The sequence below is a fragment of the Protopterus annectens genome, chromosome 2.part0 (genome assembly GCF_019279795.1).
Source record: "Protopterus annectens isolate FY-2018-M chromosome 2.part0, PAN1.0, whole genome shotgun sequence".
Classification (NCBI taxonomy): domain Eukaryota; kingdom Metazoa; phylum Chordata; order Ceratodontiformes; family Protopteridae; genus Protopterus; species Protopterus annectens.
In genome coordinates, this window is record NC_056728.1 from 975,405,361 (window position 1) to 975,428,963 (window position 23,603).

General features: G+C 43.8%; 1 protein-coding gene across 1 annotated transcript in view; it reads right to left on the bottom strand.

Annotated features, from left to right (window-relative positions):
• LOC122793328 (protein RUFY3-like) overlaps positions 1-23,603 on the bottom strand; it is a gene marked incomplete in the record, with an annotated part of 2,132,439 nt that overhangs the window by 1,997,424 nt on the left and 111,412 nt on the right. Inside the window, 1 exon segment of the mRNA XM_044061223.1 lies at positions 14,898-15,015. Coding sequence (XP_043917158.1) covers positions 14,898-15,015 — 118 coding nt within the window.

A 23,603-nucleotide genomic window follows, 5' to 3' on the forward strand; every position in this document is an offset into this window, starting at 1 on the left:
CTAGGCGTGAATTACCTCAGATCTCGTTTGTGAGCTAGGCCCAGCTAAAAATGCAACCAGAAATACTGGAAAGGGAGTCCACCTCTATAAGCAAAGGGAAAGAGGAAAGGTAACCTAAATCCTGATCCAGGAAAATATGCACCGCAGAGCATATAGTTATAGCAAAGAGGTGGTAGAAAGAGAGGTCATAATCAAACTCCTCCAGGTCTGTCCAGGCCAGGGGGAAGGAGGGTGGGACGCAAGAAAGAAGGCGAGAAGAAGACAACTAACATGGAACGTTATGGTAAGAACATAACTTCTATATGTTAAGTTGTCTATCTCACCTTCATTCTTGCTGGATGGGACCGCGTCCCTAGCACCTTGTCCCGGGTGGCCTAACGGAACAGACTCTTGAGAACAGTGGTACCAAAGTTAGCTCTATGCCTAGAAGCTAAATCCAACTTATAATGTGAAATGAAAGTGTGAGGAGTAGCCCAAGTAGCCGCTGCACAAATGGTGTCAATAGGCAGTCTGTCTTGGAAGGCTATAGAAGTAGCCAAAGCTCTGGTGGAGTGGGCTTTAGGTTTGTTAGGCAGCTTTTGGTGTCTAATTTCATAAACAATAGAAATCAGAGATGTTAGCCATCTAGATAGCGATACCTTAGAAACAGAAAGTCCCTTTCTGCCTACCGCATAAGAGACAAACAGCTGGTAAGTTTTTCTGAATTGTTTGGTCCTATCCAAATAGTACCTTAACTGACGATGAACATCTAGCCAATGCAGTTTTTGTTCAGACCTATTAGAATATTCTGGAAAAAACACAGGAAGGTCAATGCTTTGATTAAGGTTAGAAGCAGTGGCTACCTTAGGTAAAAAGGACGGGTTAGTCCGTAAAGATACCCTGTCTTTGTGGAACAACAGATATGGTGGTCGACAGCTGAGTGCATGAAGTTCTGAAACTCTTCTAGCTGAAGTAATAGCTACCAGAAAGAGAGTCTTCCATGATAGCAATTTTAAAGAACAGGAAGCTGCAGGTTCGAAGGGGAGAATCAGAGAACTGAGAACTAAATTAAGGTCCCAAGGGGAGGAGGATTTCTTATAGGAGGTCTGAGTAGAAAAACTCCTTCAAAAGGCTTTGCAAAGCTTGTGGGACATTATGGCAGACTCTGAAATGCCCACATGAAAGTTAGATATAGCTGCCAATTGAACTTTGAGAGTAGAAGGAGATGAACCTGCATGAAAGAGTTCAGCTAGAAAATCAAGAACCATATGAATGGGAGCAGTGAAAGGATCTAAGTCCCTTCCTTGAGCCCAATAGGCAAAACGTTTCCACTTACTCAGATAAATCTTTCGAGTGGAAGATTTGTGGGAAGCTATCAAAATATCTCGAACAGAGTGAGATATTTGAGGATGCCTGGCTAAGGTTGGAACCGGAGGAACCAAGCAGTGAGGTTCAGAGAGGGGAGGGAGCGATGTAACTGACCCGACTGATGGATCAAAAGATCTGGAACTAGGTCCAGATGCCAAGGTTGCTCCAACAGAAATTGATGTAGAAAGGGGAACCAAACCTGTCGAGGCCAGTAAGGAGCAATGAGGATCAAAGAGGCCATCTGAGCGATAGCTTTCTGTATCACTTGAGAGATTAGTGGGAAGGGAGGAAATGCATACAGAAGTCCCCGGGGCCAAACTTGGACTAGAGCGTCTCTGCTGGGCTGGTCTGGTAACGGGAATAGTGTGAAAAAATCTCTGCACTTGCTGTTTTGGGGAGTAGCAAAAAGGTCGCAGCAAGGCTGACCCCACTTGAGAAAAATTTCTCTTACAACAGAGTCTTTCAGAGACCACTCGTGAGGCATGAGGATAGCTCTGCTCAACTTGTCCGCGATGTGATTGGACTTCCCGGGGATGTGCGTTGCTATCAGAAACCGCTGAGAAGAAATCGCCCATTGCCACAGTCTGAGTGCTTCTCGACATAGGGGATAGGACCTGGTTCCGCCTTGTTTGTTGATATACCACACTACAGACATATTGTCCGTCTGGATTGCTATCGTTCCCAAGGGAAGAGAGTCTTGAAGGGCTTGCAACGCTAAAAGCACTGCTCTCATCTCTAGAACATTTATGTGCAAGTGGCATTCGTCTGGTTGCCATGTGCCCTGGACAGTTCTGCCCTGATAATGCCCCCCCACCCGATCAGGGAGGCGTCCGTTGTCAGAGTAGCAACCGGAGGGGAAGGAACAAAGGGTCTTCCCAATAAGAGCTGAGGGGAAGACATCCACCACAGAAGATGATTCTTGCATGTTTGCGTTATCATAATGGTGTGAGACATCGGAAGTTGCTGGTATGACCATTGTGTGAAGAGCATCCATTGAAGGATTCTCATGTGGAATCTGGCTAATGGAAGCAGAGGTATGGCAGCCGCCATAATTCCCAATACTTTTAGAACTAACCTGGCTTTGACTCTGTTGTTGCTGAAGAGGAGCGAGACCAGTTTGTGTATGTCTGTTATTCTCTGATCTGTTAACCTCGCAGACATGTTGACTGTGTCTAGATTTGCGCCTATGAAGGTAATAGTACGACAAGGCGACAAAACAGACTTTTCGCAATTTATTGAAATGCCTAAGTTTTGACAAATGCGAAAGGTGTAGTCCCTGGCCATTAGAAGAAGATGCTTGGTGGGAGCTGTGAGGAGCCAGTCGTCCAAATATGGAAACACCTGGAGTCCTTGACGTCTCAGGTGAGAAGCTACCACTGCCATGCATTTGGTAAACACCCGGGGGGCAGTGGTGAGACCAAAGGGCAGGGCCCTGAATTGAAAATGACTGATTCCCAGCCTGAAGCGGAGGAATCTTCTGGAGCGTCTGTTCATTTTTATGTGATAGTACGCATCCTGAAGGTCTATAGAGCACATCCAGTTTTCCTTTCCCAACAGGGGAAGGATGGATTGTAGCGTGACCATCCGAAATCTTGTTTTCTTGACCGACTTGTTCAAGATACTGAGATCCAAAATTGGTCTCCAGTCCCCTGTTTTCTTTGGAACTAAAAAGAACCTGGAGTAGATTCCGGATCCTTGCTGGTCTGCTGGAACTGGCTGAATTGCTCTTTTTGTAAGCAGCTTTGAAATTTCCAAAGCTGCAAGATCCCTTTGAACGGGTGGAACATCTGGAAGGGATTTTTTCGATTGGTTTGGAATGCGAACGAAGGGAATGGAATAGCCTTCGGAAATGATGGACTGTACCCACTTGTCTTGAGTTAGGGATAGCCAGGCTTCTGGGTACAGTGACAATCTTCCCCCGACTGCCTCCGAAGGTGGACAGTCGGGCAACACCTCAGGGATGCTGAAAGGGCTTATCGGAAAAAGTTTCTCGATTGCCCTGGTTCTGCGGACCCCCTCTGCCTCTAGGGCGACGTCTACCATTATTGTTCCCTCCTCTGCCTCTGGAGGGGAACCGACTCTGTGCGTCAGGCAAATTCCCTTGAGATTGTTTGCGGAACCACATTTTCCCACTTTTCTGGCCTTTGGGGTAAGGTCTAGGAGTAGAAAAACGGACTCCGACGGCAGACAGAGTTTTGCCATCCGTCTCGCACCTAGTCAAGGTTTCTTTCACTTGAGGACCAAAGAGAGATCCATCAAGCGGGAATTAGTGAAAGACGTTTTAAAGGGTCCAAAATTGCATAGTCGCATCCAGGCATGCCGGCGTAAGGCGACACCTGTCCCTGCGGCTCTACTCGCTCAATCAGCCGCATATGAAAGGAGGCGCATGGAGGAGTTAGCTATCGAATTCAGGGTAGTCAGCTGGGTGTTCATTTTGTCCTGAAAATCTGCAGCTGTAGGATCCTTCAACATCTCACTCGCTTCCTTGATCAAGTCTCTCTGGAGACGGGTGAAATGGCATAGGTAGTTCAGCTTAACGCATTGCGAAGGTCGCTGGCCGAAAACATCCGCTTCCCATACCTGTCCATAGACCTAGATTCTTTGTTAGGGGGATGAACAGGCACTGAAGGATCAGCTAGTTCCTTCTTGGTGGCAGCAGCTACCACCATAGCATCCACAGAAACACCTTTGGTCAGAAATTGTTTGTCAGTTGGTGCTGTTATAAATTTAGAAGGTCTCCTGGGGGTAGGGTCCACTGAGTCAGGAGCCGTCCAGGCCTTCTTTGCCACCACCTGCATGAGGGGATCAAAGGGGGGGGACACCCAGGAGGTGGAAGGGCGAGAGCCAAACGCCTCAAGATACACAGATTCATCCTCCGAAGGGTTAAGGGCTGGCCAATTTCCCCTCTGTTTCAGGATCTCTAGAATGTCCGCAAAGGAGACATCTTCAGAAGGGGAACGGGGGGAACCCTCGGAATCCTCTAAATCTGTGTCAGAGGTGACAGACTCAGGTGAGTCTATGTGCTTCCTCTTACACTTTCTCTTCCTAGGGGGCTCCCCTGCCAATTCAGGAGAGGCCTCGGAAGAGGATGAGATCCCCACAGGGGATTCTTGAGGAGCTGGCTCTCTGCGGTCAGGGATGAGGGAGTGAGTAGACATAACCTCAGGCACCGAAGAGGGAGGGACGGACGGAGCCGACTGTGGAGTTGAACAAGGTTCCAACACACTCCGCATGACCTCGAACGCACCCCTGTCAGGCAGAGCCAGAGGTCCCCGCTCCGAGAAGCTGAGAACCTCCCACGGCACCGACAGAGATGGCTCCGAGGCCGATGTCAGAGCCGAACTCACCAGCGCCAAAGCACCGAGAGGGAGAGGGGGGTCGGACAAGGGTCCGATGCCACTCACCCCCTTGGAGCCGACGAGGGAAGTCTGGTGCAGAGATTCTTCAAAAGAAGAAAATCGGAGCCGACGACGGAGCCGAAGACAAATGTATCGGCTCCGATGCTACCACAGTCTCGGTTCCGAGACGCCCCGGCTCCGAGCTCAAAGGAGTCGGAGGAGGAATATTTAGGGGAATAGGTTGAGGCATCGACTGATGAGTCGGGCTCTGAAGCATTTGGGCCAGTGCCTCGGACTTTAGAAGTCGACTCACTACCCTCTGGAGGTCATGATCCGAGAGCCTCGATGACCTGGAGGAGTGAGATCTGTGGCTCCGTTCAGACAGCAAGGGAGACGCTGGAGCCGAATGAACGGAGCCAAGGGATGGTGACCTCGACCTCTTTCTAGATGTCGGCTCCGATGGTCTGATCGGAGCCGACCCAGGAATGTCAATACCTCGGCTCCAGCCGGAGCCGAGGAACCACAGAAGCTGCAGTCAAGGACTCATCGGCTCCAGCGGAGCCGATGCAGTAGCAGACCCGAGCCTTAGGCCTCGACTCAGAAGCTGGAGTCGAGGTCTTAGAAGCCTTGGAAGGTTTTCCCGAGGTAACAGATAGGGAACCTTCAGGCTTAAGCAAACCCCTTAGTATGAGTTTGTTTTTCCTTTCCTGCAGGACTCTGGGGCTGAAGCCATGGCATACAACACAAGAGTCCTGCAGGTGTAAAGGTCCCAGGAAGTACACACAAGAAGTGTGACCGTCTGTCAGAGACATTTTCTGACAGCACGAGTCACACTTCTTGAAGCCTGAGACCTTTGAATCCTTGGACATTTTCAAGGAACCGAAGTGTAACCACACACAAAAAACACACACACACCGATTACACTGTCAGAAAAAATAAGTTAAATTACTTTAAATCAAAACTTCTGAAAAGTTAAGTTAAGTTAAAGGTATAAACCCCTACCAAAACACATACACACAGTGTAAGGGATGGGAGGGCCCGAAGGCCTAAGGAAAGAACTTATTAGTTCTTGAAGAAGGGGCTGAATAAGGGTAGAAAGGATAAAATATCCACTACACTAAAGGTAAAAAGGGAAAAAACTAAGCTAAAGGAAGTTTAAACAGTTATTAGACTAATCTAATTAAAACTGACCTGGAGCCGGTAGAAACACAACCTCGATAGCTGTAGCGGCAAACGAGATCTGAGGTAATTCACGCCTAGCATTGTGGGATATAGGGGCAGCCTCGAGCCGGTGGAACCAACTCTCGAGCTTTAGAGTGGCCGAGTCGGAGCCGAGGTCGGCTCCGAACCCATCCAGCAAGAATGAAGGCGAGATAAACAACTTAACATTATTACTTAATTAGCTGATCTCCCAGTGTAATATAAGTTATCAAATACTACTTGTTCCGTCTACATCAAAACACGATAAGCACAAATACAAGCGGAGAACAAAATGAATTTTAGGAAGCTGGCAAACTTGTATTACCTTAACTTAGTTTTTGGCAATGCACTGATTATTTAACATTTGTTTAGCAAGATAGTCTGACTGGACTGGTGTCCTTTTTCAGCGGAGTCCTGGGGAGAGAAGCTCCAGAAGTAATTTAGCAAAAAGCTGTTTAAGTTTAACAGTAGTTTAAAAAAAGTTTAGCCAGAGTTAAAGTTTAACAATAGTTTAAAAAATAATTCCAGTACCTTTGTATATGCGAGTTCAAGTACAGAATACATGCAATTGACTTAATAGTAGTGAAAAGTTTGCTAGATATTTACACTACAAATCTGCCTAGGTAGAGTATATGTTAGTGGAGTAGTGTTCCTTTGGGCCACCTGTGGTTTGTAGGCTGGGTAAGGTAGGTTCAGGGAATGTTGTTAAATATATGGCTTTCATATAGGAGTGATTTAAGGATTTTTTTGAATGTGGTAGTGTGACTTTGCAGCTAGATTGTTAAATATTTTAACAAAGAAAACTAGGTTATTAAGGAAGATAGTAATACTGTTAAATAATTTTCTGACCATTTTGCTAATCTTTACAGAACTAAAAGCAGTACCATGTTCAGTTCATGTAGAATTAAGGAACATGGTGCTTTACTAATATCAAAAGATATCATTAATTTTCTTGGTAAATTAGACCACTCAAAGGCATCTGGCAAGGATGGTATTAGAAATAAATATTTCAGATTCCTTAAGGAGGTCCTTGGATGGCACAGTGCCACAACTGTTGCTTAATAAGAAGTTCTGGGGTTTGGTTTTTGGTTAGGGTCCTTCTGTACAGAGTCTGCATGTCCTCCATATTTTTGTATGGGTTTTCTCTGCGTACTTCAGTTTTTCTACCATACCCCCAAAACATGTGGAAGGAGGACTGGCTACTCAATTATATGCTGGTAGGTGTAGTTGTGTGTGTGTGTGTGTGTGTGTGTGTGTGTGTGTGTGTGTGTGTGTGTGTGTGTGTGTGTGTGTGTGTGTGTGTGTGTGTGTTTGTGTTAGACAAGAAAGGGCTGGTGATCTACTCTTGTTTCCCACTTGTCTAGAAAAGTCTGCAGATGTTGGCAGTGTTCATGGGGTCACTAAAAAGATAGATGTGGTTCTCCATATGAAATTTATTCTTCCTGTTGTGGTAGGAATAGGGTTACTGTAAAATTAGAAGTTATGTACCTACCATAACGTTCCATGTTAGTTGTCTTCTCTCGCCTTCTTTCTTGCTGGATGGGTTCGGAGCCGATCCTCGGCTCCGACTCGGCACTTGCTTTAGCTCGAGAACTCCTTTTACCAGCTCGAGGCAACCCTATATCCCATGATGCAAGGCGGAACTACCTCAGATCTCGTTTGGCAGCTAACTGACCCTGCTAAAGACTATCCTAACATAATTAGGAACCATGGTTCCTAAAAGAAGTCCTCATAACAATGCTCCAGAGGAAGCAATCTAATAGGAACTCTCCAAGATCTGTCCAGGCCAGGGGAAGGAGGGAGGGGCAAGAAAGAAGGCGAGAAGACAACTAACATGGAACGTTATGGTAGGTACATAACTTCTAAATGTTAAGTTGTCAATCTCGCCTTCATTCTTGCTGGATGGGACCGTCCCCTAGCACCTGTATCCCGGTGGCTCAATGGAACAGACTCTTGAGAACTGTGGAACCAAAACTGGCCCTATCTCTGGAGGCCAAATCCAACTTGTAATGAGACACAAAGGTATGAGGCGTGGCCCAAGTAGCTGCTGCACAAATAGTGTCAATGGGAAGTCTATCCTGAAAGGCTACAGAAGTGGATAGACTCCTGGTTGAATGTGCTTTTGGCTTAGAAGATAGTTGTTTGCCCCTGAGAGAGTACACATAGGAAATATTGGAAGTCAACCACCTAGATAAGGTCACTTTAGAAACTGGAAGACCTAACCTGTTTACTGCATAGGAGACAAACAATTGGTCTGATTTTCTAATTTGTTTAGTCCTATGCAAGTAGTACCTGAGCTGACGATGGACATCCAAAAAGTGCAGCTTCTGTTCAGCTCTGTCAGAATAGTTAGGAAAGAAAACTGGTAGATCTATAGATTGGTTAATATTGGTTTGAGATACAACCTTGGGGAGAAAGGAAGGGTTAGTTCTTAACGAAACCCTATCCTTATGAAAAACCAGATAAGGTGAACGAATACAGAGGGCCTGAATCTCAGAAACTCTTCTTGCAGAAGTAACAGCCAGTAAAAATATAGTTTTCCACGTCAACAACTTCAAAGAACACGTAGCAGACGGTTCGAAAGGAGGTAGAATTAGGGATGCCAACATTAAGTTTAGATCCCATTGCGGAGGAGGATGTTTCACAGGCGGTTTTAGGAGAAAAACTCCTCTCAAAAAGGCCTTGCATAACCTATGAGACATGATGTTATTGTCATGCAAGCCAATATGATACTTGGAAATAGCAGCCAGTTGTACTTTGACTGTAGATGACGAGGATCCTGAATGAAAAACCTCCGCCAGGAAATCCAAAACAGAATGTACAGGAGCAGTAAAAGGATCAATATTTCTGTTGTTTGCCCAAATTGAAAAACGTCGCCACTTGCTAGCATAAATAGTTCTAGTGGACGACTTCAAAGAAGACACTAAAATGTCTCTGACTGAGTCAGAAATCATTGGTAGCCTGGCTAGGGAAGGAAGTGGAGCAACCAAGCAGTGAGGTTGAGAGAATGAATGGCCCGGTGCTGCTGACCCGACTGGTGGATCAAAAGATCCGGAACTGGGTCCAGATGCCAGGGCTGCACCAGAAGATGACGATGTAGAGACGGAAACCAAATTTGTCGAGGCCAATATGGAGCAATGAGGATCAATTTGGCTCTCAAAACGGTGGCTTTCTGAATGACTTGTGGAATCAATGGAAAGGGAGGAAAAGCATAAAGAAGTCCCCGAGGCCAATCCTGGGTTAGAGAGTCTCTCAAGGGTTGGCCTGGAAGGGGAAATAGTGTGAAGTAATCTGGGCACTTGCTGTTTTGAGGGGTAGCGAAAAGATCGCAACAAGGAGTGCCCCACTTCAGAAAAATCTGATCCACTACAGATTGATTGAGAGACCACTCGTGAGGCATCAGAATAGATCTGCTTAGCCTGTCCGCCAATAGGTTGGACCTGCCGGGGATGTGCGTTGCTATCAGAAACCGCTGAGAAGAGATCGCCCATTGCCAAAGTCTGAGAGCTTCTCGACATAACGGATAGGACCTGGTTCCACCCTGTTTGTTGATGTACCAGACCACGGACATGTTGTCCGTTTGTACTGCATTAGTCCCCGTGGGAAGAAAGTCATCGAGGGCTTGCAACGTTAAAAGCACTGCTCTCATCTCCAGGACATTTATGTGCAGATGGTATTCTATGGGTTGCCACGTCCCGTGGACCATCCTGCCCTGATAATGCCCCCCCCCCACCCGATCAGAGAGGCATCCGTGGTGACAGTGGCAACTGGAGGAGGGGGAATAAAGGGTCGGCCCTGATGAAGAAGAGGGGAAGATATCCACCATCGTAGATGAGCCCTGCACGACTGTGTCACCAAGATTTCGTGTCTCATAGGAAGATTGTGGTACGACCACTGCGTGAATAACATCCACTGCAGGAGACGCATGTGGAAGCAAGCTAGTGGAAGAAGAACAATGGCCGCAGCCATTAGGCCTAGAACTTTCAAGACAAACCTGGCTTTGATCTTGTTGCTTAGTAACAGAAGCTGAACAAATTTCTGGATGTCCAGAATCCTTTGATCTGTTAGCCTGGCTAACATTTTGACGGTATTTAACTCTGCCTATAAAGGTGATAGATTGGCAAGGCAGCAGAGAGATTTTTCGAAATTTACGAAATTCCCAGTTTCTTGCAAAGCTGTAGGGTGTAGTCTCTGGACCGAAGAAGCTGATGCTTGGTGGTGGCGGAGAGGAGCCAGTCGTCCAAATAAGGAAACACCTGGAATCCTCGACGTCTCAGGTGAGCTGTGACCACTGCCATGCATTTGGTGAACACTCTGGGGGCTGAAGTGAGGCCAAAGGGCAGTGCTCTGAATTGGTAATGACTGGCTCCCAGCCGAAAGCGGAGAAACCTTCTGGAGCGTCTGTGAATCTTTATGTGATAGTATGCATCCTGAAGGTCTATAGAGCACATCCAGTTGTCCTTGCCCAGAAAGGGCAGAATGGATTGCAGCGTGACCATCCGAAATCTTGCCTTTCTGACAGACTTGTTTAGCCTGCTTAGGTCTAGTATCGGTCTCCAATCTCCTGTCCTTTTGGGGACCAAAAAGAATCTTGAGTAGAAGCCGGATCCTACTTGGTCTGCCGGCACTGTCTGGATGGCTCTTTTTTCCAGGAGTTTTGAAACCTCCTGTCTTGCCAAATCCCTTTGACCGGGTGAGATGTCTGGAAGGGATTGTAGAGGTACGGGAAACCTTTCGAAGGGGATTTTGTAACCCTCGGATATGATCGACTGTACCCACTTCTCTTGGGATAGGGATTGCCAGGCTACTGGGTACAGTGAAATTCTTCCCCCGACTGCCTCCAAGGGTGGACAGTCGGGCAACACCTCAGGGATGCTGAAAGGGCTTCTCAGGAAGAGATTCCCTGTTGCCCTGGTTCTGAGGACCCCCCCTGCCTCTAGGGCGGCGTCTGTTATTGTTACCCCCTCTGCCTCTGGGGGTAAACTGACCAGGTGTGTCCGGTGTAGCTCCTTGGGCTTTTCGGAACCACATCTTCCCCCCCTTCTGACCCTTGGGATAAGGTCTAGAAGGAGTGGAAAACTGGACTCCAACGGCAGAAAGAGTTTTACCGTCCTGTTCACATCTGGTCAAAGTATCCTTCACCTGAGGTCCGAACAAAGCCGAACCATCAAAGGGGGTGTTGGTGAAGGACGCCTTAAAGGGGTCCGCAAAATTACACAGCCGCATCCAGGCTTGGCGTCTAAGAGCAACACCTGTGCCTGCGGCCCTGCTCGCTCCATCGGCTGCATAAGATATGAGCCGCATGGAGGAGTTAGATATGGAATTCAGGATAGCAAGCTGTGAGGCAATCTTTTCCTGAGCCCCAGCAGCAGAAGGATCCTGGACTACTTCTCCCAGTTCCTTGAGAATATCTCGTTGAAGCCTGGTGAAGTGACAAAGGTAATTCAGCGAACGCATAGCAAAGGTCGCTGAAGAAAACATCCGCTTTCCATACCTGTCCATGGTCCTAGAATCCTTATTAGGAGGATGGACAGGTACTGAAGGATCCGCCAGTTCCTTCTTAGTGGCCGCCGCCACCATAGCATCCACAGAGACACCTTTGGAAAGGAACTGTTTATCCGAAGGGGCCGTGATGAACTTGGACGGTCTCCTGGGGACAGGTTCCACAGAATCTGGAGCCGCCCACGCCTTCCGAGCCACTACCTGCATGAGTGGGTCGTAAGGCGGAGACACCCAGGAGGTGGAGGGTCGGGATCCAAAAGCCTCCAGGTATACCGACTCATCCTCGGAGGGGTCAATGGAGGGCCAATTCCCCCCTCTGTTTGAGGAGCTCAAGGATGTCTGAAAAGGAGACATCCTCAGAGGGGACCGGGGAACCCTCCGACTCATCTAAGTCGATATCAGATGTAGTAGACTCGGGGGAGTCTGTGTGTTTCCTCTTACACGTCCTCTTCCGAGGGGGTTCCCCTGCAGGATCAGGAGAAACCTCGGAAGAGGAGGAAATTCCCAGTGGGGAAACCTGGGGCGATGGATCCCTGGGCCTGACAGCAAGAGGCTGGCAAGAGGCATCTGCAGGCACTGATGAGGGAGGAGCTAAAGGGACGGACCGCTGACCTGGCTCTGAGGCCAGGACACTCCTCATCACCTCAAAGGCTCCTCTCCCTGGGAGACCAGAACACACCCGCTCCGAAGAGATAGGAATGGTTGACTCCAAAGAGAGAGAAGGCTCCGAGGCCGATGTCGGTGCCGAGCTTACCAGAGCCGAAGCCCCGAGAGGGAGAGCGGGGTCGGACAAGGGTCCGATGCCACTAGCCCCCCCGGAGCCGACAGTGGAAACCCGACGACCGGATCCCTCCAAGGAAGGTCTCAAGGAAGAGATCGGAGCCGAGGACGACGGAGCCGAAAGATGTATCGGCTCCAGCATCGAAACAGTCGCTGTCCCAAGAAGCTCCGGCTCCGAACTCTGGTGTGGAGTCGGAGGAGGAAGCTCAATTATAGGGGTTATAGCCGCAGTCTGTTGAGACGGGCTATGGAGCATTTGGGCCAGTGCCTGAGACTTCAACAGCCTGCTTACCACCCTCTCCAAGTCGTGGTCAGACAGCCTGGAAGATCTCGAAGACCGGCTCCGATGGCTCCGCTCCGATAAAAGAGGAGACCCCGGAGCCGAGTGAATACTCATAATAGAAGGGGACCGGGATCTTTTATGGGTCGAAACCATCGGAGCCGAAGTCCCTTGAACTCCAGATGGAGCCGAGGATATCTCGGCCCGATGCTGGATAAGGTGTCGGCTCCAGCCGGAGCCGACAAGGCCACCGTAGTCAGGGTATCGGAGCCGGCCGGCACCGAACCCACTACTTTAGAAGAAATAGTATCGACTCCAGCCGGAGCCGAAGCCACCGGAGGAGGCTTGGACACTGAAGCCTGAGCCTTCGGTGGCTTATGAGGTTTTCCTGACTTAGGAGGAGAACCCTCAGGTTTAAGTAAACCTCGGAGGATAAGTTTGTTCCTCCTTTCCTGCAGGACTCTCTGGCTAAAAGCATGACACAATGCACAGGAGTCCTGCAGGTGCAAAGGCCCCAGGCAATACACACAAGAAGTGTGACCATCTGTCAGGGACATTTTCTGACAGCACTGGTCACACTTCTTGAAGCCTGAGACCTTGCCTTCTCTAGACATCCTAAAAAGGATAGACACAAACAGTCCCCACAAACACACAACTTAATCCCTACACAAACACACAGGAAGGGATAACCAGGGGGGAACTAGGCCTGACTAAATTACTGTAACTTAAAACTTATAAAATTTTACAAAAGGACTGAAAAAGAGGGAAAGGGTGGGCTGTAACTAGATTACAGACTAAACTAACGCTCAAAAAGGGAAATAAACTCCTAACTACACTTTTCTTATTTTACTAAGAAAAACTCACCTCAGCTGGCAAAGGAGACCTCTTTCGCTAAGCGGCAAACGAGATCTGAGGTAGTTCAGCCTTGCATCATGGGATATAGGGTTGCCTCGAGCTGGTAAAAGGAGTTCTCGAGCTAAAGCAAGTGCCGAGTCGGAGCCGAGGATCGGCTCCGAACCCATCCAGCAAGAATGAAGGCGAGATTGACAACTTAACATCCTTCTATTAAAGGAAAAGGACTATGGAACAATTTAAACTGTTATAGGACTGTAAGCTTTCTGTCAAATAATGGGAAATTAGTAGAATCACATCATTAGTATTAAACATTTGCTTGATGAGTTAAAGAGAAAATGGATTATACATGTTCTTAAACATGCATATGTTAAGGACAGATCAGTACTGATATGCAACCTAATATCATAGAACAATGTATTTACATCTGTCTTTGATACAGCAGATCATAAATTACGTAATAATCTACATAAACTGGGTATTTCAATAAATTGTCGGTAGGGTTAATGAATGGCAATGGGCATGTCAAGTTGGTTTTAGTACAAAAATGAAGGGTTATGGCCAGGGCAATCCATGAGGAGCCATTCTAAGATCAGTATCCAGTTAGTTTATAAACACTTGATATTAAAGTCCTTTGGTTGGCTTGAGATGCTGGCATATGAACACAGGCTAACTTGGGCCCGTTCTCTGTAAATTACATGCACTACATCAAACTCCCGTATATAAAGCAACTGCTGATCCTTTCCTGTGGGAGTGTTAAGACTACATAAAAGCAGAAGGACAAATCACTTTAGAACATTCTGTAAGAACCAGTAATTGGTTCATAGAAAGAGTTAATAATTGGAATACCCTTCTACATTCAGGACAGTGAAAATGTGGTACTTTTCAAGGCCACCTTAGAGGAGTTCTTTTTTTCCCCTCTGCCTATTTCAAGTTTAGGCAGGAAAAAAGGGTGTATGTGCCTGTGTCTGAAAAGAATGGATTGTATTACACTGTTAAACACTGCAACACATAAATGGACCCAAACAAACACATTCAATAAATATGCAAGCAGGGCAATAAAAAAACAATCGTGTCAGGATTAAAATATGTGGAGTTCACAGTACCTAGTGTACAACATAGAAAGACCGTGACTAGGGTGAAATTTATTTAGATTCATGTATGTAAGGACAGTACTATAATAAGAACAACTACACTGCAGTCACCACTGTAAGCAGTTCTGCAAAACAACACTGAATAGACTAACATAAGCAGAACAAACACATTGTAAGAACAGCTGAAACAAAACGATTACAGCCTTATGCCAAAAACTTCAGTGGTTCAACCTCTCAGAAGGCCTGACATCCAAAGGTAAACAGGAGCAAGAAATTATAAAGACTCATATTTTAATGGATGCTTATTTTTAGGGGATTTCTGAATATTTTCTTTGATTAAAGGTATGAGCCATGTTTATAACAGGGAACAGGAATAAGAATAGTACATTTACGATTACACAGACTAATTGTGTGCGTGTCTGCATAATTTCAAAAGCAGTTGTATACTGCATATATATTTGCTTAAAGCTCTAGATCATCAGATTCTGCATGCCATTTACTTACCTGATGCCTGGTAGCTCCTTCACACTGGTAGCAATTTCTGCTGCTTCAGGAACCAGCTTTTCCACCAATTCCAAGGGGCCCCAGAAAGACTTATTTTGTCCAAGGAATGTTTTCTTAACTAGTGAAATATTTAAAGACAAAAAAGTGCATTAATGTGATTTATCTAACAGGCAGGTGCTGTGCGAGTCTGCAGGTAATTAATTTCTCTCTTTCACTCTAGGAATTATGCTTAGCTCAATAAAAGTCTGACAGGTTAAATTAATGTAATGCATCTTTCCATACCAAAATCTATATTACATGTAGGAATCTGAGATGACTACTGACAAATATCAAACTGTAGAGATCCCTAGTGGCAGGTGTTTTTTTAAATTATGACTATTGTCTTCTTTCAATAAACTAAATTTCAGAGAGCAGGTACTGTTAGCCAACCTCACCCATTCCCTTTCCAATATTATTCACAATAGAAGCCAAACTTATTAGACAGCTACTATTTATTAAACACTTGCAAATTATTTTTTCAAGTAAAACTCTCTTCTTTTTATTACTGTGCTTTACAGAATATCTACTTACCTATGTATCTAGTGAGTTTTGACAAAAAAAGTCTAATATTCTTACAAAAGTAATAAAATTAAGAATGGACATACGATTTTAATACAGCCAAATGTGACTCCAGTTTAAATAAAAAAACTGCCAAAATAATAGTGCCAAGTTTCACAATTGCTGCTGTTGTGTCTTTCAGCTTTTCCCGGTTAGGGGTCGCCACAGCAGAACTCCGGTCCGCTAATGATTGGCAGTAGATTTTTACATGCTGGCTTGCCGGGCCTAACGCACAACCTTCAACGAAGGAACGCTCACTCACGCATGTCGCCACACAGACGCTCTGAGAATCGAACGGGCAACGTCTAACTGTGAGGTGACAACGCTACCGCAGCACCACCACCGCAGTAAGTTTCACAATTGCTGTATGAATAAAAATTTAAGGCAATAATATGAACTTCAGAAACGTTTTTCAGTTGCTTTTTGCAGCAATGAAACATTTTCTTTTAACAAGCATGCAACACTTTTGTATGGGGAGGGATTCAAACAGTCGACAATGGTACAAGTCTCTTTTCTCAACGCATGCCAATGCATTACTACTTTATCACCAATATATTGTGAAACTATTTTGGGGAAAAAAGAAAAGCATTTCACTTCAAAATCAGTCTACTTGTTCATAATTAGGTTAAGAGCAGTTTACCAAAGTCCTTTTGGTCATACTTAACTTGTGCAAATGTTGCATGTTAATGACTTGTTAAATGTTGTTCTTAAAGTACTCCTACATGCCACTGGGTAAGACTTTGGGCCTGATTTAGGATTAGGGCTGAGATTTTGGTTTTGGTTTCCATTAGAATAAGATCTGGTTTAAGGCTGGGTGAGGTTTATGGATAGGTTTGAAACTAGGGTGAGTGGTTGTTAGGTCTAACAACCTGGGATGGTGGGGCTTTTTGCCTCAAAAGAAATACTGTAAATACTGTTCAATGCTGTGTTTTGTACTTTTATGACATGTGTCTTTCAGGGAGATGATGTTCAGCCTGCTTTGCTTTCAATTGTTTAAACTTATTTATGCTTTTTGATTTTGTTTTCAGATGTCCTGAAACCTTTAACTTCCAGGAAATTAACAGTATGTCATAATACCAATGGCACTTTACTGGTAGTTTCATGAACCATTAAGAGCAAGAAACTGGATACAACTTTGTCAAGTTATCAAATTATTTGCAGAGAGTACCCCATTTTGCTTGTGTATGAATTAGCACATAATACAGAAACATTGTCAACTTGAAATACATTTCCTAAATAAGACTGAAAATGAATTGCTGCGGATTTCGTACATGCCAAATTGAAAAAAAAATCTGCACTTTGCATCTAAAAATCCCACACATGCAGCAATACCAAGCAAGGAAAGTAATTCTTCTCAAACAGCTTACTGCAGACTGCTCAACATTCATGAGGCTATTCTGTGTGAGGAAGAAACCAAGAAGCTGCAGAAATGTCAGTAAGCTTTCTGGTTTACATAATACACCACTGACTTCTGACTTATGATCTACAATCAGCCTCTGACTATCCATTATGTATATTTTTGATTGTGCTTCGATTATTGGGATGTGCAGCTGGATGAAGTCCTATTTTCAGTGGAAGCACAGAAAGAAAACCACCACATACAAATCATGAATAAAAAACAACTATAATTTAATGCCCGTTTTACATTACTATAACTTTATCAAAACTTCTATTAAACTGCTTAGACACAAAATTTTGGGGCAGTACATAAGAAAAAACGGAGTACTGGATGTTAGTCTATTCAGTTACAATAAAAAGAAGTTATGTACTCACCATAACATTCCACGTTTGTAGTCCATCTCGCCCTTCATTCTTACATATGGGATCGGAGCCGATCAAGAAGAAGCACATCCGAACTCGTTGACAAGAATGAAGGTGAGATAGGACTACAGAACATCAGATAATTTTATATATATATATATATATATATATATATATATATATATATATATATATAAAGTTAGATTCTAACAATTACAATCAGAGAGAAATTCAAGGTTGGTAGAGTATTATAAAGACCTTAAATGGGTAGTTGTGGTAAAGTGTGCGAGCTGAGAGGGGAAGGGGAAGAGGAGACTGAGTAGGAGTAGTTTAAGTGGGAATGGGACAAGGACAGGCCCAGGAATTAGTAAAGGAGTCATTTAGAAGGTTTTTGAAGATAAGGAAGTTGCCATTTGTTTTTAGAGAAAGGGGAAATTTGTTCCAGGCACTGGCCATGAAGTGGCTGTACAAAAGTTTGCCAATATTTTTATTGGGTTTGTAGATTTCTAAGAGATGAAGATCTGTGCTGCGTAGGTTACACTTAGGTGAATACAAAGTGATGAGGTCAGTGAGGGCAAGGCAGAGGGAGGATTGATTTAAGATAGTGTGTGTGAGGTGGTGTTGGGGAAGAAGGCGTTGGTAATGGAGCTCAAGCCATTGTAGGTTTTTAAAGCTATGCAGTGGCGAGAGTGATAGGGAAGGCTGGCAGTGAATCTGGCTATTTTGTTGTAGGTGGTTTCAAGCTTAGCTAAGAGACTGGACTGAATATTGGTGAGAGTAGGGGCTGCATAAAGTAACGCTGGGAGAAGGAAAGTCTGTGCTAGAGAACATTTGGCAGGCCGCGGTGGTGCAGTGGTTAGCGTTGTCGCCTCACAGCAAGAGGTTTTCCCGTTCGATTCTCGGCTTGAGCACCTTGTGTGTGGAGTCTGTATGTCCTCCCCGTGGTCAAGTGACGCATAAAGACATGCAAGTAGGTGCGTGTGTGAATGGGTGTGCCTTCTTTGAAGGTTGGGCGTCAGGCTGGCAACTTGGCACCGTAAAAATTCACTGCCAATCATTAGCAGACTGGAGTTCCGCTGTGGCAACCCCTAACCGGGAAAAGCCGAAAGACAAGTGAGGTATTTTTATGTCTGTATAAGAGACCAAATTTTTGGTGGGTCTTTTTGATGGCTTGCTAAATATATTTGTCAAACTTACACTCACAAGTTTAGTATACAGCTCAACACAGATAAATATATTATTAAGAGATTTTTGTATTGCTGTAGTGATTTGGGGAAGAAAAGTAGAACTTCTGCTTTTTAGGATTGAGTAGTAGTTGATTATTGGTCAGCCATTTTTTGACTGAAAGGAGGGAATCTTGAGTAAAAGCAAGGAGGTGGGGAAGGTTATCAGAGCACAAGATAATAGTGGAGTCATCATCTGCGTATTGTATTAGTGAGGCATTTGGACAGGAAGTGTGTAGGTTACTTGTGAAGATATTAAAAAGGAGAGAGGTCCAAGGACTGACCCTTGGGGGGACACCTGTTTAGATTGGGAGGAAGGAGGAGGCGGCAGAAAGCCATTTGATGGACTGGACTCTGTTAGAGAGGTAACTTGAGAACCACAGTATACTATAAGAGGAGAGGTTAAGGGAAGACAGTTTTGAGAGCAGTAGGATATGGGAAATGGTGTCAAAGGCTTTAGATAGGTCAAGGAAAAGGAATAAGATTAGTTTATCATCATCCATGCTTTGGTGATATTCGGTGTAAATGAAATGACAGCTGTAGAGGTACCGTGGTGAGGACAGAAACTGTGTTGGGTGGGAGTTAGCAATTTGTCTTGTATGATGTGTTTGAGATGGTTATGAATAATTTTTTTTCTAGAATTTTGGATAAGGGGGTAAGTATGGCGATAAGTCTGCAGTTGGTTGATTCAGCTGAATCGCCACCTTTGTGGAGGGGTATGACAGAATTTTTTCAGGTGTCAGGGAATGTGTTCTCTTGAACTGACCGGTTTACTAATATAGAGTCTGAATGTGCAACAGAGTTAGCTGCAAGTTTAAGGAACAGAGGAGGTAAATTGCCAGCAGAGGGCGAGCAGGTTTTCAGTTTGGTAAAAGATTTGATGTATGCAGTAGGGAGAGGTTTAAGACAAAACTGGGTAAAATTAGTAGAGGGAAGGGGATCAGAAGGGGAGAGGGAGGTGTTGTCAGGTTTAGTTAACTTTTATAGAGTTAATGAAGAAGGAATTAAGAAAGGAGCCAGTGTCTGTTGGTGAGCTGTTAGGACAGGGGCTGGGGGTAGAAGGGTTGCCTGGATGTAAAAGTTTGTTGATACTATTCCAAAACATTTTCATGTCAGAGATAGGGTTATCTTATGTTTTTTGACAGTACTGTTTTTTGTCCAGATCAACTTGTTTCTTGGTTAGGTTTTAAGTTCCCAAAAGGTTTGGAGATGGTGATGGGAGTCATTTTTTTCCAGGTTTTCCAGGTGATGTCTCATTTAAGCATTAGTCTATAAATGGGATTGGTTTAACCATTTTGCAAAGTTAGTTTTTGTCCTTATTTAGGCAGCTAGCCCAAGTCAGTACCTAAAGGTGTCTTTTTATCTATGTGAACTCAAAAGCAAATTTAGTAGAGCATCAGGGAGGTAGAATATAAAATAAATGCAAAGCTTTGGAATACTGTACATTTTTGTTACAATAAACTGCAGGAAAAGGGTAGTCCAGTAGTGTGCACAGCAGAAGAACCGATGGGAGAATCACAGAGAGAAGATTATATTAGACCTAAATTGCTCACAGTTTGTTGATAAAAGTAGGACTTGCAGTAGCTTTTTACTGGTTTGTACAGGGTTCCAGTATCCACATTCTTGTATGCGGCCAGTGTTTTTTTTTGTTTTGTTTTGTTGGACTTCTGAATGTGGTTAAGGGACTGCAAAGAAAGAGAGAGGGGGTTAATATGAAGCCAGAAAGAGGGTAGGCGAAGTAAAAAAATAAATATATAAAAAGTGGGAATAAGAGATAGACAAGAAAATACCACAGTTTAAGTAGTTAGTTTAACTAAGTAGTACTTAATCAAATAAATTAGTTAAGGAACACGCAGTAATAATTAATAATTCAGTCACCCTGTGCAGTAATATGAAATTCAGTCTATCGCCACCTTAATTTCACAGAATGCAGAGTAATTCACTGCCAGTAAACTTTTCCAGCTATTTGTTGCTACTTAGTAATGCATGCCAACAGAAATGACCAGCATGGTGGTAGGCCAAAAATTACAGTAAAATCACTTAATTTCCACACAATACAGTAACAGATTAAGTGCTCAAATAAATTAAGTAGCAAAATCTAACACAGGTTGAAACAGCACGTTGATGGACTAAACAATAAGATGACTGAACATCGATGAGAGTACTCCGTTCCAATTTAAAAGCAGTAAAAGCAATGTGTTCTAGTAAACTGCATACCAAAATCAGACTAAGTTAAACTGAAACAGTGCATCTCCAAACTGTAAACAGTAAAATACAACAGGTTTAACAGTAAGAGGTCATTACTTAGTTAAAGTAATTAAACCTACAACTGCATACTAAACAGTAAATGACTTGAGACAACATAGATATTTTACAGGTGAAATTATGCGCTTAAGCAACTTGCTTAACAGAAGTACTAACACACCAGTACAGAGCCTCTTAAAATAAATTAAACAGAAACAGATTCCACTGAATCAGCTTTGTTGAAGTGTCTTAACTCACCAAATGCGCAGTAAAAAGACCTGTCCAAACCCTGCCCAACACCCAGGAGCAGGGTGACGTCACACATAATTCATAAATAAGTGCATTTGTCATATGCATGAATATTAATTTGGATCATCAAGCACATACGGTGGACATCGTTAGACACTGATTCAGTTAGAGAAAATAAAAGTACAATTCAGTAAAAGAAGTCTACCTTATTATGTAACATTCCACAATAAAGATGAATCACATTAAAGAATTACAACGGTTACAGTCCCGTAGTAGCACAGTGCACTTTTTAGCTAAAAACAGGTTATACTGCGGTCATTTTCAGCCACTGATAATTCTAAGAAATTCATTAATAGAAAGTCATGAAACACTGAAATTGCTGCACTCCCGTAGCAAATTAAAACAGAACTGTTGATGCGCACTTTCTTATGTAACACTACACAGTAAAGATGAATCGCATTAACGGATTACAGCCATTACAGTCTCGTAGTAGCACAGTTTAGTTTATAGCTACAAGCAGGTCATACTGCAGTCATGTTGAGCCACTGATAATTCAAACAATTTCATTAAAAGAAAGTCATGAAACACTCAAAGTACTGCACTCCCTTACTGAATTCACTAATGATCAGACTTTCACTGTGTACTCAGTGACTCAGCTAGGGTTACCAGCTGTCCGGTTTTTGACCGGACTGTCCGGTTTTCAGACAAATTGTCTGGTTAACAAATTTCATCAAAATCGGACTTGTGAAGTCCGGGTTTTTTTTTTTCCACCATACTGAGGTTTCGTTGAATGCAGTATTTGTGTAACTCATACCGTATTTTTGAAAGATGCATTTCTCGTGTAAGTAGTAACATGCTGCATTGTTTTGCCATTTCAAAGTCAATAAGTGCATGCTAGGGAACAATTACCCAGAGGAGAAAGTAAATGTATCCAGCTCGAATGGGCGGTACGATACATTACTAGCTTCACTTACACAATGAAATGCTTCAGTATTCCTGGTAGATACATACTGCTGGAAAAGACATTTTTAGTGAAAAGAATGTACATCAATATTGGACTGTGCTATACCGACAGCATAGTATAATCGGTGAATGTTTCTGCTGCACTGCAAATCTAGTCATTTTACCCAGGTGCACAGCTCTTGACCTTTTATCTCCATAATTAGGTACATAGAAAATAACTGGAGAAAATGCACCATATTAGAGACACTTTTCATCAATACTGGTACCATTAATTCAGGAAGCTAGCTGATAGGTAATCAACACAAGTGGTATCTAAAAGAACTGCATACTGCACTCACATTAAACAAGTAGGAGACAGCAGGCTGAGGCAGCAGCCGGTGATATAATATGAGAAAGTAAGTATTTTTCTACCCATTTAAAAAACTGAAAGCTGATGGCTCCAAATAATCATGTAAAAAACCTCAGGAACAAATATTATACACGTGTATGCTGTTTTTTTCCAAGAAACACAAAAGGATTCTAGAAATGCTTATGTGAAACACTTATTCTGGTAAGCTAAGTAAAGTAATAACCACCACTCATCTGAGCTTCACACACTTATTACACACATGGTAAAAACATTGGTATTGGTACAATTTTTCTGAAGCCTAGGTCAAGATTTCTGCTGTTGAAAGCAGAGATACTATGGTTTCTTATAGATGTACTACTCCAGAGTCTCCGATTCGTAACAACATCATGATCTGACACTTAAAACAACCCTGATTTGTGTGTAACCACGACAGAGAGCTTTCAGGTGGGCAAAGAACCACATTTTTTGTGACCAAGACTTATTTTTGCAGTATGACACACACGAAAGTTTGACATTGACACTTGTCACTTACAGCTGCAGCAGCCTAGCAGTGCAATTAGCGCCGCCGGTGTTCTCCCCTTTAAGTATGGCTTAAATCATCATGCGTGCGTGTTTATTCCACCACTCACCAGTGTAGAATGGAAATAATCAAGCACAAATTTTAAGCTAGCTAAGCCTAAGCACTAAGCAGCCAGTTCCATCGTGAAGAGCAAGAGGCATGACTAGCGGGTGTGTCACCACCACCGTTTACAGTGAAAAAACTTTCAGACTACGGCAGAAATAATTAGATAGCAAGCCTAGGTCAGGTGAGGACTTAGCAGATAGCAGTGTGTTACTCTCTCTTTTTTGTAATTCATAATCATCATAGCAGCCTTTTGTGCATAAGATCATTATTAGATTAATGTCTTGCTACATATATATATATATACATAGAAGTATGTATGTATATATTTTGTTAGCATATGCCTACCTCTGTGTGATGTGAAGGATCTGTGTAAGATTGTAACTGTGGCACACTTAGCAGGACCAGGGAGATGATGAGGGTTTGAGAGTCAGGGCCCAGGCCAGGGTCAGTATAATTTTTGTATGGTATTGAGTATTAACTGTGTGTGACAGAGAGAGGGAAATAATAATAATAATAATAATAATAATTACAAGGAACACTTTTTTAAAAATATTAGCGATGTTAACCTGAGAAGTTGACAGAATAACTGGATGTGTGAGCTGCACCTGAGAAATTGACAGAATAACTGGATGTGTGAGAGCTGCACCTATCTCTTTGGCATGTACTTGACCAGACGCATACAACTGGAACATATT